The 21,370-nt window shown below is 49.6% G+C and overlaps 1 protein-coding gene across 2 annotated transcripts in view; it reads right to left on the minus strand.

Annotated features, from left to right (window-relative positions):
• Window positions 1-3,057: 3,057 nt before the first annotated feature.
• Window positions 3,058-21,370, minus strand: part of foxn2a (forkhead box N2a) — a 63,959-nt gene continuing 45,646 nt past the window's right edge. For both annotated transcript variants that reach the window (XM_024388238.2, XM_024388239.2), the window contains exons 2-5: window positions 16,813-17,390; window positions 8,558-8,732; window positions 7,776-7,847; window positions 3,058-6,809 (exon numbers count right to left, since the gene is read on the minus strand). In XM_024388238.2, coding sequence (XP_024244006.1) covers window positions 6,346-6,809; window positions 7,776-7,847; window positions 8,558-8,732; window positions 16,813-17,376 — 1,275 coding nt within the window. In that variant the 5' untranslated portion in view covers window positions 17,377-17,390 and the 3' untranslated portion in view covers window positions 3,058-6,345. The remainder of the gene's footprint in view (window positions 6,810-7,775; window positions 7,848-8,557; window positions 8,733-16,812; window positions 17,391-21,370) is intronic.

Here is a 21,370-nt window from a genome sequence, read left to right on the forward strand (position 1 = left end):
TACCGCAGTGTGCATTCACAGCAGCATGATTTGTGGCCCGTTGCCATGAGAAAAGGGCAACCATTGAAGAACTATCAACATTGTAAATACAACCTATATTTATCTGTTTATTTATTTTCCCTTCCAAACTTCAACTACATTCACATTGTTACAACACTGTACACAGCCAATAATATAACATTTAAAATGTCGATATTCTTTTAAAACTTTTGTGAGTGTTTACTAATGTTTCCCTTGTTTATTTCCCTTGTGTTTACTGTCTATCCATTTGCTTTGGCAATGTAAACATGTTTCCCATGCCAATAAAGCCGTTTGAATTGAGTTATGTTTTTCTGCGTCTCAATCCACTGCCTCCTCCGATGTCGCTCATCCACAGAGCTAGAGCAATGTTTGTCAGACCATGAGTCACCTGCGGTGGAAGGTGACAGAGCCAGAGCAATGTTTGTCAGACCATGAGTCACCTGCGGTGAAAGGTGACAGAGCCAGAGCAATGTTTGTCAGACCATGAGTCACCTGCGGTGAAAGGTGACAGAGCCAGAGCAATGTTTGTCAGACCATGAGTCACCTGCGGTGGAAGGTGACAGAGCCAGAGCAATGTTTGTCAGACCATGAGTCACCTGCGGTGAAAGGTGACAGAGCCAGAGCAATGTTTGTCAGACCATGAGTCACCTGCGGTGAAAGGTGACAGAGCCAGAGCAATGTTTGTCAGACCATGAGTCACCTGCGGTGAAAGGTGACAGAGCCAGAGCAATGTTTGTCAGACCATGAGTCACCTGCGGTGGAAGGTGACAGAGCCAGAGCAATGTTTGTCAGACCATGAGTCACCTGCGGTGGAAGGTGACAGAGCCAGAGCAATGTTTGTCAGACCATGAGTCACCTGCGGTGAAAGGTGACAGAGCCAGAGCAATGTTTGTCAGACCATGAGTCACCTGCGGTGGAAGGTGACAGAGCCAGAGCAATGTTTGTCAGACCATGAGTCACCTGCGGTGAAAGGTGACAGAGCCAGAGCAATGTTTGTCAGACCATGAGTCACCTGCGGTGGAAGGTGACAGAGCCAGAGCAATGTTTGTCAGACCATGAGTCACCTGCGGTGAAAGGTGACAGAGCCAGAGCAATGTTTGTCAGACCATGAGTCACCTGCGGTGAAAGGTGACAGAGCCAGAGCAATGTCTGTCAGACCATGAGTCACCTGCGGTGAAAGGTGACAGAGCCAGAGCAATGTTTGTCAGACCATGAGTCACCTGCGGTGGAAGGTGACAGAGCCAGAGCAATGTTTGTCAGACCATGAGTCACCTGCGGTGGAAGGTGACAGAGCCAGAGCAATGTTTGTCAGACCATGAGTCACCTGCGGTGGAAGGTGACAGAGCCAGAGCAATGTTTGTCAGACCATGAGTCACCTGCAGTGAAAGGTGACAGAGCTAGAGCAATGTTTGTCAAACCATGAGACATCCCCCAAAAAATGTCCTTCTCACAATTGTCTGTAGCGTCTGAATGGTTTGTCTATAACCTATTATGAACCCTCTATGGAAAGTTGAGACTCTCACGAACACCATGGTGTTGCTCAATGACCCCAACAAGCATCTTGGGACTCTAAAGTCGACACAGCCGATCTGTCGACTTCTGTCTGTAGCGTCCGAACAGTTGGGGCTACACACTAATATAATCCCTCAGTGTAAAGGTGAGACTCTCACGAACAGGGCTTAGACTGTAATGGGTTATTAACCAGGAAAATACTATCTAGACATGAATAAAACAGATTTATCTGTGTCACATCACCAAGTTTAGAAGTAAACTCATTGATAAAAGAATGTTTCACTACTAGAGGATGCTACTGTATTATCTAGGTCTAAGAATATAATTATATATCAGCTAAGACTTGTTAAAATCCCCTAAAGTCAATGTCCGTGCCCCAGCGGAAATCTAATTAGCATAATAATCGATCTCAAACCACCGCATGCGGCTATGTAACACTTTTAACCTTTAACGAGGCAAGTCAGTTGAGAACAAATTCTTATTTCCAATGATGGCCTACACCGGCCAAACCCAGACAACGCTGGGCCAATTGTGCACCGCCTTACGGGACTCCCAATCACGTCCGGTTGTGATACAGCCTGAATTCAAACCAGGGTATCTGTAGTGTCACCACTAGCACTGAAATGCAGTGCATTAGACTGCTGCGACACTCGAAAGCCCTTAAAACAATTCCATATAGCTTAGAACCCCCCGGCATAGACAGGGTTGACGGTTTAGTGCATCTCTCAGATACAGGACAGACACTTTTTTTGTGGGGCATATAGTTATTCCATGTATTGGATCTGTTATTCAGTGCATTTGTATGGGCTAATAGCAGTCAGGCCAAAAATAATTCCTCATCAAATATGATTTTTGATACTTCAAGGGGTCTTATAATTAGAACCATCACAAAAAAGTAGTTACCTCCTTAGTTTAGAAATTATTTTGACCGTTTTAACCACGTTAGCACTCTGTTTTGAAGTAAGAAATAAAATGTGTTTCACATTTTAAAGGAGAATGACACAAAAAAATACTTTTGGGACAAAGGGACCTATAATTATTTGCATTTCAACAGTCACTTCTGACCTCCATTACGTTTTACATTTGAGTGATTGCCTCCTCTAAACAGCAGGTGGCGATGTTGATCACCATTTTATTACTAAAGCATGATCCCTTCACTTTCGGGTTTCATTACCAATGACTGATGGTTTACACAGGCAGACCATTCTGATATTTTTCCCCACTAATTGAGCTTTTGACCAAATCACAGATCTTTTCACATCAGAACTTTTTGGGAACTGATCAAATTTGTAAAAAAAAAACAAATGGGGCTGCCTGAGTCACACATTCTTGGTTGTTCAAATGTGTAGTTTATGGAATGCATCATTATTTTTCACAAATGCACCAGATGTCAATGTCATTTTGGATTTGTGATCAGTGCCTCAGATGAAACAGTCCATTTATCCTGATATATCCTTTGATTAGACAGAAGTTTCTTTATAATAGTTCAATCAAAGTAAACAATAACATGAAAAAACACAAAAATGATAAAACAATATTTTTTTTATTTTGTAATACCATATATAATGCAATTGCATATCTTTGGCGAAAATAAACTTTATAAACATTTTATTAACAGAGGTTAGCATACAAAAACCAAAAGGTGTGTCTGTCTAACAGACATGGCAGACGACTGACTGATACTGGGTTGGCAGCTTTAGTTAGTTCAACACAAAACGCTTTATCAGAATCAATAAATTGCAACTGCATTTTTGAAAAAATAAAAATCACATAATCAATATCCAATAACAAGTTTTCAAACAATGAAGCAATCCTATGTATGCAGCTGAGTCTAACAATGTATCACTGTAAAGTGAAAAATATAGACCCCTGGGGTACCCTACGGTGTGTCTTAGAGCCCCATGTCATGCAGGTAGTCCTAAAGATCCATCTCAAAAACATTCACTTACTAAGAGACTCAGGATAAAGTTCACTTTGAGTCTGATAACATCTTCCTTCTAGCTACAAGCACTACAGCATGAACAAGTTACTGGAAGTTGTCCTCAACTATCTAAGTTTAAACAGAAGTCCATGGGGGTACCAAGACTAACACCAGGGCAACCCTTGGAAACATGTAGATGACTTCTATGGTGGCAGGATCCTAACATGGAGAAGGAGTGCCAACTAATATCTATGGTGCGACTACTTCTGGCAGTCAGAATATTATAGAAACTTAAACAATACTAATTCAGATAAAGGCTGTGAAGTTTGATGATTCAAATCAAATTGGCAGAGAAGTTCTCAATAGTCAGGAAATATCCATTCATCTGAAACGTCTACGCTGGCTTTCTCTGTACAACACCACTGTTGGCAAAAAATGGTTCAGGATCAATTTTGCTCAGCAATGTTCTTCTATCCAGTTCAACAACAAAACAATCGGTACACTTGGCAGTCGTGGTTAAATGGAAAAACCCCTGGTGGAAAGACTAAATACATTGGCAAAATACTTCCTCAGACACAGATCACATCTTTAGCACTATATCACATAGTGGAAGTATTGGTCTATGGCAGTAAAATGAAGAACATCTAAATCATTTTCCAGAGGGGAGAGAGGAAGTAACCTTTCCACTCGCTTCAAATGACCATTATTTGATAGAAGTTCCATCCAATCGTCCCATTATAAATTAATTATAATAAATACATTGATGATTTAATGGACAACATTAATTTGTTCTTTGTTTATTCACAGACAGTGTATTCTATGTCCATCTTATTTAGGAGAACCGCGGTTTAGTTCTAACAACAACATTTCCATTCTAGGAACAAAGCGCTTCCCATTCCCGAACAACTAAAAAATAAACTGCATGTCAGACTAAAGTCAGTCCACAAGGTCAGAGTCCTCCTACATTCCCTGTTAGTTGGCTTCTAGGGCACCAATGTTACTGTCAGTCACAAAAACTGTGAGAAGAGGAACATGGTCGTAATGGTACAAATGAATGTTTGGCACTGCATGCAATCTGTATTTATGGAAGTTCATTTAACATTATACAACAGAAGTGGAAAGTGGGCTCATGACAGAGGGCAGTATACTGTCATACAGTGAACCAGCTAAAAGCATTTCTATCATATGGGCATGCTGTGGGCTTTTGGCATTTTGCTTACTAATGCAGGTTAATGCATGCAAGCGCCGACAGAAAACCAGTCTGGCCTCTTCTCTTCACAAGTTCTGTTGCAACATCCTGTACTTCCCGTCACTGAACTCTATGCAATCAACTGGCAGTAAACACATTACTGTACAGCAGAGCGAAGAGGGTGGTGTGCTTCCTGATTTTGCCCTCCCTCCTCCCTTTGTGTTTTCTTATTGTGGAGCAAGACAAAGCAAAGCCTCTTTCTGGCAACACAGTCTGAACTTTGCCACAGCCAACGACAGGCAGTAAATAGTACAATATTGTCAATCTAACCTCACTACAACGTTATTAGAACTAAACCTTGTCTTAACTTCCCTTTGGCCTGAATACTAAAAGTCAGTAGGTGTGACTAATATTACATGATTGAAAACTGAGCAGCACATCTGCCAGTGAGTGCTCTCCTGCAAGCGCATCGTCTTGGGATCACGATGGTTACAACCGTAGCTGTGTTTCAGCCAGATACACCTTGCATAGGATAGGATAGGACAGGGTAGGACAAGAACAGGATAGATCAAGAGAAGAATCACAAATACAGGGTCCTGTATCAAATGTGTAATTTCTCAGTTTACACACTAAACACAAATAATGTATGTATAACAGAAGAGGGGCCACAGAGGAAAAGCCATGAAGACGAGTGGGTTCTGATGGGACGACGATGTAATGACCTTTTCCTCTCAGTGTAGGAAACCAGAGTGGACTCTTCCTCACCGTGCCAGTCTTCACACAGTCGGTTATCTTTGTTTCATTCTTTTCTGAACACGGCAGTAGCAGAGTTCCAACATTTCCTTTGTTGCGTTTCCCCACCAGGCTATTACATCCTGACATGGAACCAGTCCAGTGTTCTGCTCTGGGATCAGATTGTTCAGATCACTCTAAACAGCCAGGGCCATGAATCTCACTACTTCAATACATTCACAATAATGTACTGCTTTTAGACACCAGTGTTGTCATCAACCCAAGAAAAATACCAACATTGAACAACTTAAATAATATAAAGAGCAGTTTAAGGTTACGGATCAATTATTGCATCTCTCTTTGTCATTTCCAGGCCAAGGTTGTCGCCTATCAAAAAACAGTGGCATGTTTTTATTTGATTTTTGCACGGAGAAGGGAGAAACTGACGAGAAGATGAGAGGTTAGTTGTTTGTTACAGACATGCACTCATTCTCTTATAAATAGGTTCACTTGGAAGAGGATACAGGTTGAGGAGGAAGCATGCAATGCTTTGAGTTTTAAAAACTTTAAGCTTTTTCTGGTCTTGTCTTTTATCCAGAAGAAAATCCTTTGAATTGCAAGGATCTGGAGAAGCCATCAGAAACAGGCAGTTCGTTTTGGATAGATGGGTATTGTGATGGTTCTTCACAGTAGTCCCCAAGCACCCCACTTAACCCCACCCACCTGACATGCCCAAGTTACAAAAGTCTCAATATGGCTTTATTCTCCTGTGTGTGAATGATACTATTGCCATTTGTTGTGTTGGGATAGGGAGGGATTTCCCATCCCATCATGTGTCAAACCAAAAAACTGGCTCAAAAATCAGCAATCAGAAAAGCAGGAGGCGGCACAACCTGGACCTATCAGTAGGACACACAATCAGATCAGGGTTACAGGGGCGGGAGTCTGAGGGCGAGGCAGTACGACCACCTCATTTCCTGTTCAGTTTTTTGCTCTTGGCACTGCGTTTGTTGAGCTCCATGGAGGTACGGATCCCAGCCAGGTGAAGCAGAGACCCGGCCGCCTCCTTCAGCTCCTCATCCAGCTCCGGCTTGGCTGTCAGCTCCCTACGTGCCCTCTTACCTGCCGGGCACTTCACCGAGGAGGAAGAGGGGGAGGGGCGATGAGGAGCAGGCTGGGAGTGGCCGCCCCTCTCGTCCCGGTCCCCGAGGTCAGAGTCCTCCTCTTCGCTATGGAAACCCTCGCTGCCGGCGCGGCGTGGGCGCGGCCTGCCGTGGCCTGGGCCTCCTTCATCCAGGGAGGAGAGGGAGGAGGAGGAGGAGCGGGAGGAGCAGCGCTGCAGAGTCATGCTACTGTAGTTGTGGTCCTGCTTAGGATCGCTGCTCACCAGGACCAAGTCTGGCTGGGACAAGTCCAGGGGACTGTCTGGTTCACCTGGGAGAGGGAGGGAAAGAAGAGAGAGATGAGAAAGAGAGATTGAGGAAGAAACCATCTTCACACTAAAGAAACCGTGTTTCTGAATGCAACAGGGCAGTAAGAGTAGCTTATGTGATCAAGAGTCAAGTGTTTTTAATCCAATAAGCAGCGGGCTAGGGAGTGTCCGTGTCCCCAGCAGGCTAGGGAGTGTCCGTGTCCCCAGCAGGCTAGGGAGTGTCCGTGTCCCCAGCAGGCTAGGGAGTGTCCGTGTCCCCAGCAGGCTAGGGAGTGTCCGTGTCCCCAGCAGGCTAGCGGGGGAGTGTCCGTGTCCCCAGCAGGCTAGGGAGTGTCCGTGTCCCCAGCAGGCTCCCCAGCGGGGGAGTGTCCGTGTCCCCAGCAGGCTAGGGAGTGTCCGTGTCCCCAGCAGGCTAGCGGGCTAGGAGTGTCCGTGTCCCCAGCCGTCCGTGTCCAACAGGCTAGGGAGTGTCCGTGTGTCCAACAGATAACAGCAATTAAGATTCATAACAGCAGAGGCAGAAGTGTCTCGTGGAATGAACACTTAAAACACATGGGGGGGGGGCATGAAATACAACACCACTTATTCACAGGAAGATAATTCTATATGCAACCTTGTCTGGCTTGGAACGGGACTATGCAGGACTTCAACTGTAATGTTGAGTGTACATAGTAAGCAATAGAGAGACACAGAAAGATGTTTTACAAGGGGTGGATAGATGCTGGGCGAGTGATGCTGGGCGAGTGATGCTGGGCGAGTGATGCTGGGCGAGTGATGCTGGGCGAGTGATGCTGGGCGAGTGATGCTGGGCGAGTGATGCTGGGCGAGTGATGCTGGGCGAGTGATGTAAAAGCAATACAAGAAGAAAGCGTGAAACAGGCAGGTGACAGAGAGAAAGGGGGACAGTAGTAATGAAAAGGTAGAGACAGAGAAGTGGAAGAGGCATGGTGTGGGGTGGCGTCTCTTACATGGGTTGGCGTGGTGATGACCAGGGGCAGAGTTTAAGAGCATCATGGCAGTGGCAGCATCTATGTCAGACTCTGGAAGAGGAGAGAACATGCATGGTGGTCAGTGGAATAGCCTGAGCGTGTGTGTGTGTGTGTGCGTGTGTGAGTGGCCGACTGGCGAAGGAGGCTGTAGAGGGGTAAAGGAAGAGAGGATTCCTAGCTCTCTCCATACCTCACTTCAGGGGCCCTAAATTATTTATAATCAACTAGAGTGGAGACTGAGTGCTCTGCTCTACACTCTATCAGCATCACCAGGGCCTCTGTAGTCAAGGTTACCAAACAAGAGGGTAGGGGAGAGAGAGAGCGTTAAAGTGAGAGACACCAAGACAGAGACACACACACACACAGAGAGAGAGAAGTGGAGGATACAGATTAGAAGAATCTACCTTGAGGCATCTACGATTAGAAATCAAATAAAGACTAAAATGACAGTTGGAGATGAGGGGATGGTGATGCTGAATGTTTTGCCGGCCAATGTTGCATGACAAAAATATGTAGAGGCAACAACCATGTGAATTAGAAATCACATGCACTGGATCAAATCTAATACCAATCCTATTTCTAGATCAGGGATGGGCAACAGGCGGCGGCCCTCTTTTGAAGGCCCTCAAATCAATCCCACCCTCCCCATTTTTTGTTGTTGTAGAATTGCAAAATGAGTTATAAAATTGCTAAATCTTCTCTCAACCCAATGGCAAAATGTGTAGAATTGTACAAAATTAACAAAAAAAGTCAGGAATCACCTTTGAGGGAGCAGCCCTGCAGAAAGTGGTGTCTGGGTGGTGAGGAGGCGCTGGGTGGTGAGGCGGGTGGTGTGCAGAAGGTATGTGCTGCAGGGAAGTGCTGCTTCTTCAGGGCCTGGATCAGGTTGGGTCTGTACTCTGGGTCCACACACCACAGAGAACCCTTACCATTCACCTGAAAAAACATCACATACTACATCACAAAGCAGTAAGACTGACCTGAGAGGTGTTCATTGGGGCACATCGTAACAAAATGGTTCAAAACAGAGCATTTCTTATTGGATAAATTCATATAGAATCTCACGGTAGTATCAATAGATACTTTGGTAAAGTACTGATCATGACTAGGCTTACTAGATTTTCCACAGCAAACACCTATAACTTTTTTGCCTGCTTGGCTGACTCTCACGGTAGTCTCCCTGTAGTCTGACTAGTGCTGGGCGATATGGCCAAAACAATATATCATGATATTCTCATTTTTGACAGTATGGTGGTATCTGAAGGTATTTTATGTTTCTGAATAATAAAAAGTTCTAAATATGTTATGAGTATTGCATGACCCTAGGACATCAACTCATGAATTCTAAGTGGTTTTAACAGGCTTTCTCCATTCAGATTGTTTTATACTCTGCTAAACTAGGACAAACTTTGATGACTCATAATGCAGTCACCTGAGCATGTGATAAACCATCCAGACCCTGCTGGGTGAACTGCATGATGGGAGGAAAACAGTCGATAAACAATCCACACCGTCCTTAAATGATTTATTACAGGGTTGGACTGAGTTTAGTTTTTTTATAGTGCTGTCCATGTGACTTGCCTTTGTAGAACCTCTCACTACAGTAGCCAAAGACATGTGAAGGCATTGTCATATCCTGTCCATGTGACTTGCCTTTGTAGAACCTCTCACTACAGTAGCCAAAGACATGTGAAGGCATTGTCATATCCTGTCCATGTGACTTGCCTTTGTAGAACCTCTCACTACAGTAGCCAAAGACATGTGAAGGCATTGTCATATCCTGTCCATGTGACTTGCCTTTGTAGAACCTCTCACCAGTAGCCAAAGACATGTGAAGGCATTGTCATATCCTGTCCATGTGACTTGCCTTTTAGAACCTCTCACTACAGTAGCCAAAGACATGTGAAGGCATTGTCATATCCTGTCCAGTGACTTGCCAAAGACACTACAGTAGCCAAAGACATGTGAAGGCATTGTCATATCCTGTCCATGTGACTTGCCTTTGTAGAACCTCTCACTACAGTAGCCAAAGACATGTGAAGGCATTGTCATATCCTGTATGCAAGTTCATGAACTATGACTGAGACAACACGTCTCCATGGTGTTTTCACAAGAAAAACAGAAATGTTTATGTGGGTGTGGGGGGTGAGAGTGTATAAATGGTTCTCTCATTATGTATCTGGGGTTCTGTCCAGGAGGAGGAGGAAGGAGCGAGGGAGGAGGGATATAACCTTGACTCAGATTACCAGCCGGCTCGCAGGCAGGAAGGAGGAAATGTCACCATGGCAACGCAAACCACTAGGCAGCGTGTCATCTGAAACCAGTGCTGCGCGCTCACTCAGCTCAGCAGACGGGTGGGCTCACACTGAGCCCCCAGCACACTGAACTCAGAGAGGCTGTCTACATTGTGATGCACTGGACAACAGTCCTGCTGCCGCTGAGCTCATTTCTACTTCTAACTGGTCTTCAGCCCTTCCTAGCAGACTACATGCTATCTAGCCACTGAGCCCATTGTAACAGTATAGTTATATTCTCTTTGTCCCCGAGCTGAGCTTGAACCAGTGTCCAATACATCTACAGAAACCATGTCTCTTTCCTATATATGCTCTACTTTCTCCCTCACTTCGTCCTTTCATTTCCCTTCTCTGCCCTTTCTATCACAGACACTCGTCTCTCTCCCTCTGTGTTTGTGCAGGTCAGGTCTTCAGTCCTGGGCCTGTCTTCTGCCTGGCGCTACAGTTGCAGTGTGTGTGTGTGTCCACTGCCTGGTCGTGGCGCTACAGTTGCAGTGTGTGTGTGTGTGTGTGTCCACTGCCTGGTCATGGCTCTACAGTTGCAGTGTGTGTGTGTGTGTGTGTGTGTGTACAGTGTGTGTGTGTCCACTGCCTGGTCATGGCTCTACAGTTGCAGTGTGTGTGTCCACTGCCTGGTCGTGGCGCTACAGTTGCAGTGTGTGTGTGTGTGTCCACTGCCTGGTCATGGCTCTACAGTTGCAGTGTGTGTGTCCACTGCCTGGTCGTGGCGCTACAGTTGCAGTGTGTGTGTCCACTGCCTGGTCGTGGCTCTACAGTTGCAGTGTGTGTGTCCACTGCCTGGTCGTGGCTCTACAGTTGCAGTGTGTGTGTGCAGTGTGTGTGTGTGTGTGTGTGTGTGTGTGTGTGTCCACTGCCTGGTCGTGGCTCTACAGTTGCAGTGTGTGTGTGTGTACACTGCCTGGTCATGGCTCTACAGTTGCAGTGTGTGTGTGTGTACACTGCCTGGTCATGGCTCTACAGTTGCAGTGTGTGTACACTGCCTGGTCATGGCCCTACAGTTGCAGTGTGTGTGTGTGTGTGTGTCTCCACTGCCTGGTCATGGCTCTACAGTTGCAGTGTGTGTGTCCACTGCCTGGTCGTGGCTCTACAGTTGCAGTTGCAGTGTGTGTGTGTGTGTCCACTGCCTGGTCGTGGCTCTACAGTTGCAGTGTGTGTGTGTGTGTACACTGCCTGGTCATGGCTCTACAGTTGCAGTGTGTGTGTGTGTACACTGCCTGGTCGTGGCGCTACAGTTGCAGTGTGTGTGTCCACTGCCTGGTTGTGGCTCTACAGTTGCAGTGTGTTTGTGTGTGTCCACTGCCTGGTCGTGGCGCTACAGTTGCAGTGTGTGTGTGTCCACTGCCTGGTCGTGGCTCTACAGTTGCAGTGTGTGTGTGTCCACTGCCTGGTCGTGGCTCTACAGTTGCAGTGTGTGTGTGTCCACTGCCTGGTCGTGGCTCTACAGTTGCAGTGTGTGTGTCCACTGCCTGGTCGTGGCTCTACAGTTGCAGTGTGTGTGTGTCCACTGCCTGGTCGTGGCTCTACAGTTGCAGTGTGTGTGTGTCCACTGCCTGGTCATGGCTCTACAGTTGCAGTGTGTGTGTGTCCACTGCCTGGTCATGGCTCTACAGTTGCAGTGTGTGTGTGTGTGTGTGTCCACTGCCTGGTCGTGGCTCTACAGTTGCAGTGTGTGTGTCCACTGCCTGGTCGTGGCGCTACAGTTGCAGTGTGTGTGTGTGTGTCCACTGCCTGGTCATGGCTCTACAGTTGCAGTGTGTGTGTGTCTGTGTGTGTGTGTCCACTGCCTGGTCTGCCTGGGCGCTACAGTTGCAGTGTGTGTGTGTCCACTGCCTGGTCATGGCTCTACAGTTGCAGTGTGTGTGTGTGTCCACTGCCTGGTCGTGGCTCTACAGTTGCAGTGTGTGTGTCCACTGCCTGGTCGTGGTGCTACAGTTGCAGTGTGTGTGTCCACTGCCTGGTCGTGGCGCTACAGTTGCAGTGTGTGTGTGTGTGTGTGTCCACTGCCTGGTCGTGGGCGCTACAGTTGCAGTGTGTGTGTCCACTGCCTGTGTGTGTGTGTGTGTGTGTGTGTGTGTCCACTGCCTGGTCGTGGCTCTACAGTTGCAGTGTGTGTGTGTGTGTCCACTGCCTGGTCGTGGCTCTACAGTTGCAGTGTGTGTGTGTGTGTACACTGCCTGGTCATGGCTCTACAGTTGCAGTGTGTGTGTGTGTCCACTGCCTGGTCATGGCTCTACAGTTGCAGTGTGTGTGTGTGTGTGTCCACTGCCTGGTCATGGCTCTACAGTTGCAGTGTGTGTGTGTGTGTGTCCACTGCCTGGTGTCCACGCCTGGGCGCTACAGTTGCAGTGTGTGTGTCCACTGCCTGGTTGTGGCTCTACAGTTGCAGTGTGTTTGTGTGTGTCCACTGCCTGGTCGTGGCTCTACAGTTGCAGTGTGTGTGTCCACTGCCTGGTCGTGGCGCTACAGTTGCAGTGTGTGTGTGTGTGTCCACTGCCTGGTCATGGCTCTACAGTTGCAGTGTGTGTGTGTGTGTGTGTGTGTGTCCACTGCCTGGTCGTGGCGCTACAGTTGCAGTGTGTGTGTGTCCACTGCCTGGTCATGGCTCTACAGTTGCAGTGTGTGTGTGTCCACTGCCTGGTCGTGGCTCTACAGTTGCAGTGTGTGTGTCCACTGCCTGGTCGTGGTGCTACAGTTGCAGTGTGTGTGTCCACTGCCTGGTCGTGGCGCTACAGTTGCAGTGTGTGTGTGTGTGTGTGTCCACTGCCTGGTCGTGGCGCTACAGTTGCAGTGTGTGTGTGTGTGTGTGTGTGTGTGTGTGTGTGTGTGTCCACTGCCTGGTCGTGGCTCTACAGTTGCAGTGTGTGTGTGTGTGTGTCCACTGCCTGGTGGTGGCTCTACAGTTGCAGTGTGTGTGTGTGTGTGTCCACTGCCTGGTCATGGCTCTACAGTTGCAGTGTGTGTGTGTGTCCACTGCCTGGTCATGGCTCTACAGTTGCAGTGTGTGTGTGTGTGTGTGTCCACTGCCTGGTCATGGCTCTACAGTTGCAGTGTGTGTGTGTGTGTCCACTGCCTGGTCGTGGCGCTACAGTTGCAGTGTGTGTGTCCACTGCCTGGTTGTGGCTCTACAGTTGCAGTGTGTTTGTGTGTGTCCACTGCCTGGTCGTGGCGCTACAGTTGCAGTGTGTGTGTGTCCACTGCCTGGTCGTGGCTCTACAGTTGCAGTGTGTGTGTGTCCACTGCCTGGTCGTGGCTCTACAGTTGCAGTGTGTGTGTGTCCACTGCCTGGTCGTGGCTCTACAGTTGCAGTGTGTGTGTCCACTGCCTGGTCGTGGCTCTACAGTTGCAGTGTGTGTGTGTCCACTGCCTGGTCGTGGCTCTACAGTTGCAGTGTGTGTGTGTCCACTGCCTGGTCATGGCTCTACAGTTGCAGTGTGTGTGTGTCCACTGCCTGGTCATGGCTCTACAGTTGCAGTGTGTGTGTGTGTGTGTGTCCACTGCCTGGTCGTGGCTCTACAGTTGCAGTGTGTGTGTCCACTGCCTGGTCGTGGCGCTACAGTTGCAGTGTGTGTGTGTGTGTCCACTGCCTGGTCATGGCTCTACAGTTGCAGTGTGTGTGTGTGTGTGTGTGTGTCTGTGTGTGTGTGTCCACTGCCTGGTCGTGGCGCTACAGTTGCAGTGTGTGTGTGTCCACTGCCTGGTCATGGCTCTACAGTTGCAGTGTGTGTGTGTGTCCACTGCCTGGTCGTGGCTCTACAGTTGCAGTGTGTGTGTCCACTGCCTGGTCGTGGTGCTACAGTTGCAGTGTGTGTGTCCACTGCCTGGTCGTGGCGCTACAGTTGCAGTGTGTGTGTGTGTGTGTGTCCACTGCCTGGTCATGGCGCTACAGTTGCAGTGTGTGTGTGTGTGTGTGTACAGTTGTGTGTGTGTGTCCACTGCCTGGTCGTGGCTCTACAGTTGCAGTGTGTGTGTGTGTGTGTCCACTGCCTGGTCATGGCTCTACAGTTGCAGTGTGTGTGTGTGTGTGTGTGTGTGTCCACTGCCTGGTCATGGCTCTACAGTTGCAGTGTGTGTGTGTGTGTGTGTGTGTCCACTGCCTGGTCATGGCTCTACAGTTGCAGTGTGTGTGTGTGTGTGTGTGTGTGTGTGTGTCCACTGCCTGGTCGTGGCTCTACAGTTGCAGTGTGTGTGTGTGTGTCCACTGCCTGGTCATGGCGCTACAGTTGCAGTGTGTGTGTGTGTGTGTGTGTGTGTGTGTGTGTGTGTGTGTGTCCACTGCCTGGTCGTGGCTCTACAGTTGCAGTGTGTGTGTGTGTGTCCACTGCCTGGTCATGGCTCTACAGTTGCAGTGTGTGTGTGTGTGTCCACTGCCTGGTCATGGCTCTACAGTTGCAGTGTGTGTGTGTCCACTGCCTGGTCGTGGCGCTACAGTTGCAGTGTGTGTGTGTGTCCACTGCCTGGTCGTGGCTCTACAGTTGCAGTGTGTGTGTGTGTGTGTCCACTGCCTGGTCGTGGCTCTACAGTTGCAGTGTGTGTGTGTCCACTGCCTGGTCATGGCTCTACAGTTGCAGTGTGTGTGTGTGTGTGTGTGTGTGTGTGTGTCCACTGCCTGGTCATGGCTCTACAGTTGCAGTGTGTGTGTGTGTGTGTGTGTGTGTGTGTCCACTGCCTGGTCGTGGCTCTACAGTTGCAGTGTGTGTGTGTGTGTCCACTGCCTGGTCATGGCGCTACAGTTGCAGTGTGTGTGTGTGTGTGTGTGTGTGTGTGTGTGTCCACTGCCTGGTCGTGGCTCTACAGTTGCAGTGTGTGTCCACTGCCTGGTCGTGGCTCTACAGTGTGTGTGTCCACTGCCTGGTCGTGGCTCTACAGTTGCAGTGTGTGTGTGTGTGTCCACTGCCTGGTCATGGCTCTACAGTTGCAGTGTGTGTGTGTGTCCACTGCCTGGTCGTGGCGCTACAGTTGCAGTGTGTGTGTGTGTACACTGCCTGGTCGTGGCTCTACAGTTGCAGTGTGTGTGTGTGTCCACAGCCTGGTCGTGGCTCTACAGTTGCAGTGTGTGTGTGTGTGTACACAGCCTGGTCGTGGCTCTACAGTTGCAGTGTGTGTGTGTGTCCACAGCCTGGTCGTGGCTCTATAGTTGCAGTGTGTGTGTGTGTACACTGCCTGGTCGTGGCGATACAGTTGCAGTGTGTGTGTGTGTGTGTGTGTGTGTGTGTGTGTGTGTGTGTGTGTCCACTGCCTGGTCGTGGCTCTACAGTTGCAGTGTGTGTGTCCACTGCCTGGTCATGGCTCTACAGTTGCAGTGTGTGTGTGTGTCCACTGCCTGGTTGTGGCTCTACAGTTGCAGTGTGTGTGTGTGTCCACTGCCTGGTTGTGGCGCTACAGTTGCAGTGTGTGTGTGTGTCCACTGCCTGGTTGTGGCTCTACAGTTGCAGTGTGTGTGTGTGTGTGTGTGTGTGTGTGTGTGTCCACTGCCTGGTCGTGTGTGCAGTGTGTGTGTCCACTGCCTGGTCGTGGCGCTACAGTTGCAGTGTGTGTGTCCACTGCCTGGTCGTGGCGCTACAGTTGCAGTGTGTGTGTGTCCACTGCCTGGTCGTGGCTCTACAGTTGCAGTGTGTGTGTCCACTGCCTGGTCGTGGCTCTACAGTTGCAGTGTGTGTGTGTGTGTGTGTGTGTGTCCACTGCCTGGTCGTGGCGCTACAGTTGCAGTGTGTGTGTGTGTGTGTGTGTCCACTGCCTGGTCGTGGCGCTACAGTTGCAGTGTGTGTGTGTGTGTGTGTGTCCACTGCCTGGTCATGGCTCTACAGTTGCAGTGTGTGTGTCCACTGCCTGGTCATGGCTCTACAGTTGCAGTGTGTGTGTCCACTGCCTGGTCGTGGCTCTACAGTTGCAGTGTGGTGTCCACTGCCTGGTCGTGGCTCTACAGTTGCAGTGTGTGTGTCCACTGCCTGGTCGTGGCTCTACAGTTGCAGTGTGTGTGTCCACTGCCTGGTCGTGGCTCTACAGTTGCAGTGTGTGTGTGTGTCCACTGCCTGGTTGTGGCTCTACAGTTGCAGTGTGTGGGGTGCGTTGGGAGATAGCGCCCCATCTTACTGCTGCGTTTGCATTTCCTCTGAAGGAGAGATAGGAGGGTCTATGACCTTGACTGGTATACACCGGCTCTCCCAGCCTTATCACAGCAAGGGAAGGCACACAGGGGGCCGCAGGCAGGGTGCAGCACTACACTGGTCCTGACACACACACACACACACGTCATGGGGCCTCAGGGTGGGTTAAAACCCTGGCCCTGCCCGTCAGCCATACAGAGAGCTGCAAATCCTATACAGGCACAGGTACACAGAGTGGAGGTGTACAGTTAACACTGTTAGTCAAACACTTTGAGCACATTGTCAATGTCACACTACTGCCACTACAGAATATCAGTGAAGAACTCTAATGACTCTTTGTGGCACCTTTACACAACAAACCATCTCAATGGGGAAGGATACTGTAAGCTCATTTCAACCCCATTAGAAGACCACTTCAAACCCACAACAATGTCGTCATCATATCAATCTCACCCTGCAGTGTCAGCATGACAACTTTCAAATGGTTAAATAACGTGTTAGTGTGACCCTTGTGAGAATCAAACCCAGGCACTGCCAGCTCCTTGCAAGGTAAACAAAGTGTGTGTGTGCACGCGCATGACCTTATAGTTCCCTCACCTTTCCCAGGCTCCTCTCCACCTTGCGGAAGCACTTGTTGAGTGACAGGTTGTGTCTGACGCTGTTCTTCCAGCCAGTGGGGGCCGAGGAGAAGTAGGGGAAGTGCTGTAGGATCCAACCATAGATGTCCTTCACCGGCAGCCTCTTACTGGGGCTCTGCTCTATGGCCATGTAGATCAACAGAGAGAATGAGAAGGGAGGCTTGGACTTCAACAAGTCCCTCTGCGACGAGGAGTAAGAGGATGAAGACGATGGGTTCTGAGGGGCCCCGGGGTCACCCTCGATGTCAAAGAGGGGGCTGGCGCTGGGTTGGGCCCCCCCGGGTCCCCCTAGGGTAAAGTTCTGGAGCAGGTTCTCATGGAGCCAGTTGAGGTTGGTGAGCTCCTCATCCTCGGAACCACCGGATCCCCGGTCCAGGCTGGTGGCCAATGGGCTGGCTGCGCCGCACTCCGCCTCCGGGAGAGTCCCCGCCCCCCCACATACGCCCCTAAGCCCCGCCCTCTCCTCCAGCATCCCCGGCGTTTCAGCTTTCTTATCCGGCGACATCCCGATGATTGGACCCATTAAACCAGATAGGTCTGGAGAGGAGAGAAATGGTTAGAAAACAACTGCAGGATAGGACACACTAGTGGAGGGGGCCACAGCACACAGAGACGGTGGCTAGAACAGAGACAGTGGCTACACAGAGACAGTGGCTACACAGAGACAGTGGCTACACAGAGACAGTGGCTACACAGAGACAGTGGCTACACAGAGACAGTGGCTAGAACAGAGACAGTGGCTAGAACAGAGACAGTGGCTACACAGAGACAGTGGCTAGAACAGAGACAGTGGCTACACAGAGACAGTGGCTACACAGAGACGGTGGCTACACAGAGACAGTGGCTACACAGAGACAGTGGCTACACAGAGACAGTGGCTACACAGAGACAGTGGCTAGAACAGAGACAGTGGCTAGAACAGAGACAGTGGTTAGAACAGAGACAGTGGCTACACAGAGACAGTGGCTACACAGAGACAGTGGCTACACAGAGACGGTGGCTACACAGAGACGGTGGCTACACAGAGACGGTGGCTACACAGAGACGGTGGCTAGAACAGAGACGGTGGCTAGAACAGAGACAGTGGCTAGAACAGAGACAGTGGCTAGAACAGAGACAGTGGCTAGAACAGAGACAGTGGCTAGAACAGAGACAGTGGCTAGAACAGAGACAGTGGCTAGAACAGAGACAGTGGCTAGAACAGAGACAGTGGCTACACAGAGACAGTGGCTACACAGAGACAGTGGCTACACAGAGACAGTGGCTACACAGAGACGGTGGCTAGAACAGAGACAGTGGCTACACAGAGACAGTGGCTACACAGAGACAGTGGCTACACAGAGACGGTGGCTACACAGAGACAGTGGCTACACAGAGACAGTGGCTACACAGAGACAGTGGCTACACAGAGACAGTGGCTAGAACAGAGACAGTGGCTAGAACAGAGACAGTGGCTAGAACAGAGACAGTGGTTAGAACAGAGACAGTGGCTACACAGAGACAGTGGCTACACAGAGACAGTGGCTACACAGAGACAGTGGCTAGAACAGAGACAGTGGCTAGAACAGAGACAGTGGCTAGAACAGAGACAGTGGCTAGAACAGAGACAGTGGCTAGAACAGAGACAGTGGCTAGAACAGAGACAGTGGCTAGAACAGAGACAGTGGCTACACAGAGAGTGGCTACACAGAGACAGTGGCTACACAGAGACAGTGGCTAGAACAGAGACAGTGGCTAGAACAGAGACAGTGGCTACACAGAGACAGTGGCTACACAGAGACAGTGGCTAGAACAGAGACAGTGGCTAGAACAGAGACAGTGGTTAGAACAGAGACAGTGGCTACACAGAGACAGTGGTTAGAACAGAGACAGTGGCTAGAACAGAGACAGTGGCTAGAACAGAGACAGTGGCTAGAACAGAGACAGTGGCTACACAGAGACAGTGGCTACACAGAGACAGTGGCTACACAGAGACAGTGGCTAGAACAGAGACAGTGGCTACACAGAGACAGTGGCTACACAGAGACAGTGGCTACACAGAGACAGTGGCTACACAGAGACAGTGGCTACACAGAGACAGTGGCTAGAACAGAGACAGTGGCTACACAGAGACAGTGGCTACACAGAGACAGTGGCTACACAGAGACAGTGGCTAGAACAGAGACAGTGGCTACACAGAGACAGTGGCTAGAACAGAGACAGTGGCTAGAACAGAGACAGTGGTTAGAACAGAGACAGTGGCTACACAGAGACAGTGGCTACACAGAGACAGTGGCTAGAACAGAGACAGTGGCTACACAGAGACAGTGGCTACACAGAGACAGTGGTTAGAACAGAGACAGTGGCTAGAACAGAGACAGTGGCTACACAGAGACAGTGGCTACACAGAGACAGTGGCTACACAGAGACAGTGGCTACACAGAGACAGTGGCTACACAGAGACGGTGGCTACACAGAGACGGTGGCTACACAGAGACGGTGGCTACACAGAGACAGTGGCTACACAGAGACGGTGGCTACACAGAGACAGTGGCTACACAGAGACGGTGGCTAGAACAGAGACAGTGGCTAGAACAGAGACAGTGGTTAGAACAGAGACAGTGGCTACACAGAGACAGTGGCTACACAGAGACAGTGGCTACACAGAGACAGTGGCTACACAGAGACAGTGGCTACACAGAGACAGTGGCTACACAGAGACAGTGGCTAGAACAGAGACAGTGGCTAGAACAGAGACAGTGGCTAGACACAGAGACAGTGGTTAGAACAGAGACAGTGGCTACACAGAGACAGTGGCTAGAACAGAGACAGTGGCTACACAGAGACAGTGGCTAGAACAGAGACAGTGGCTAGAACAGAGACAGTGGCTACACAGAGACAGTGGCTACACAGAGACAGTGGCTACACAGAGACAGTGGCTACACAGAGACAGTGGCTACACAGAGACAGTGGCTACACAGAGACAGTGGCTACACAGAGACAGTGGCTAGAACAGAGACAGTGGCTACACAGAGACAGTGGCTACACAGAGACAGTGGCTACACAGAGACAGTGGCTAGAACAGAGACAGTGGCTAGAACAGAGACAGTGGCTAGAACAGAGACAGTGGTTAGAACAGAGACAGTGGCTACACAGAGACAGTGGCTACACAGAGACAGTGGCTACACAGAGACAGTGGCTACACAGAGACAGTGGCTAGAACAGAGACAGTGGCTAGAACAGAGACAGTGGCTAGAACAGAGACAGTGGCTAGAACAGAGACAGTGGCTAGAACAGAGACAGTGGCTAGAACAGAGACAGTGGCTACACAGAGACAGTGGCTACACAGAGACAGTGGCTACACAGAGACAGTGGCTAGAACAGAGACAGTGGCTACACAGAGACAGTGGCTACACAGAGACAGTGGCTAGAACAGAGACAGTGGCTAGAACAGAGACAGTGGCTAGAACAGAGACAGTGGCTACACAGAGACAGTGGCTAGAACAGAGACAGTGGCTACACAGAGACAGTGGCTAGAACAGAGACAGTGGCTAGAACAGAGACAGTGGCTACACAGAGACAGTGGCTACACAGAGACAGTGGCTACACAGAGACAGTGGTTAGAACAGAGACAGTGGCTACACAGAGACAGTGGCTACACAGAGACAGTGGCTACACAGAGACAGTGGCTACACAGAGACAGTGGCTACACAGAGACAGTGGCTAGAACAGAGACAGTGGTTAGAACAGAGACAGTGGCTACACAGAGACAGTGGCTACACAGAGACAGTGGCTAGAACAGAGACAGTGGCTACACAGAGACAGTGGCTAGAACAGAGACAGTGGCTAGAACAGAGACAGTGGTTAGAACAGAGACAGTGGCTACACAGAGACAGTGGCTACACAGAGACAGTGGCTAGAACAGAGACAGTGGCTACACAGAGACAGTGGCTACACAGAGACAGTGGTTAGAACAAAGACAGTGGTGGAAACAGAGACAGTGGCTACACAGAGACAGTGGCTACACAGAGACAGTGGCTACACAGAGACAGTGGCTACACAGAAAGACAGTGGCACATTGAAGATGGTGGCTCTTACACCAGAGACGTGGCTACAGGTTGGCCAGAGACGGTGGCTACACAGAGACAGTGGCTACACAGAGACAGTGGCTACACAGAGACAGTGGCTACATAGAGACAGTGGCTACATAGAGACAGTGGCTACACAGAGACAGTGGCTACACAGAGACAGTGGCTACACAGAGACAGTGGCTACACAGGCCAGAACCAGTGGCTTTAATTCGCTACATAAAAACTGTGGTGGAAACATAGAACTTTCCTTCACACAGTGACACAGTAGTTATGCTGTGGAATGAGGAGGGAGCTGCTTTCCCAACACCACTGCAAACGTGAAATAAATTGATGTGACACATTGAAATGATGTGCTCTTCCAAGCACTCAACGTGTTTGTCTAAGGTTGGCCTGAGGGCACGCATGGGCAGGGTACACCCCCATCGGTCTGTCCTGCATGTCTCTGTC

Source organism: Oncorhynchus tshawytscha, linkage group LG25, assembly GCF_018296145.1.
Source record: "Oncorhynchus tshawytscha isolate Ot180627B linkage group LG25, Otsh_v2.0, whole genome shotgun sequence".
Lineage (NCBI taxonomy): Eukaryota > Metazoa > Chordata > Actinopteri > Salmoniformes > Salmonidae > Oncorhynchus > Oncorhynchus tshawytscha.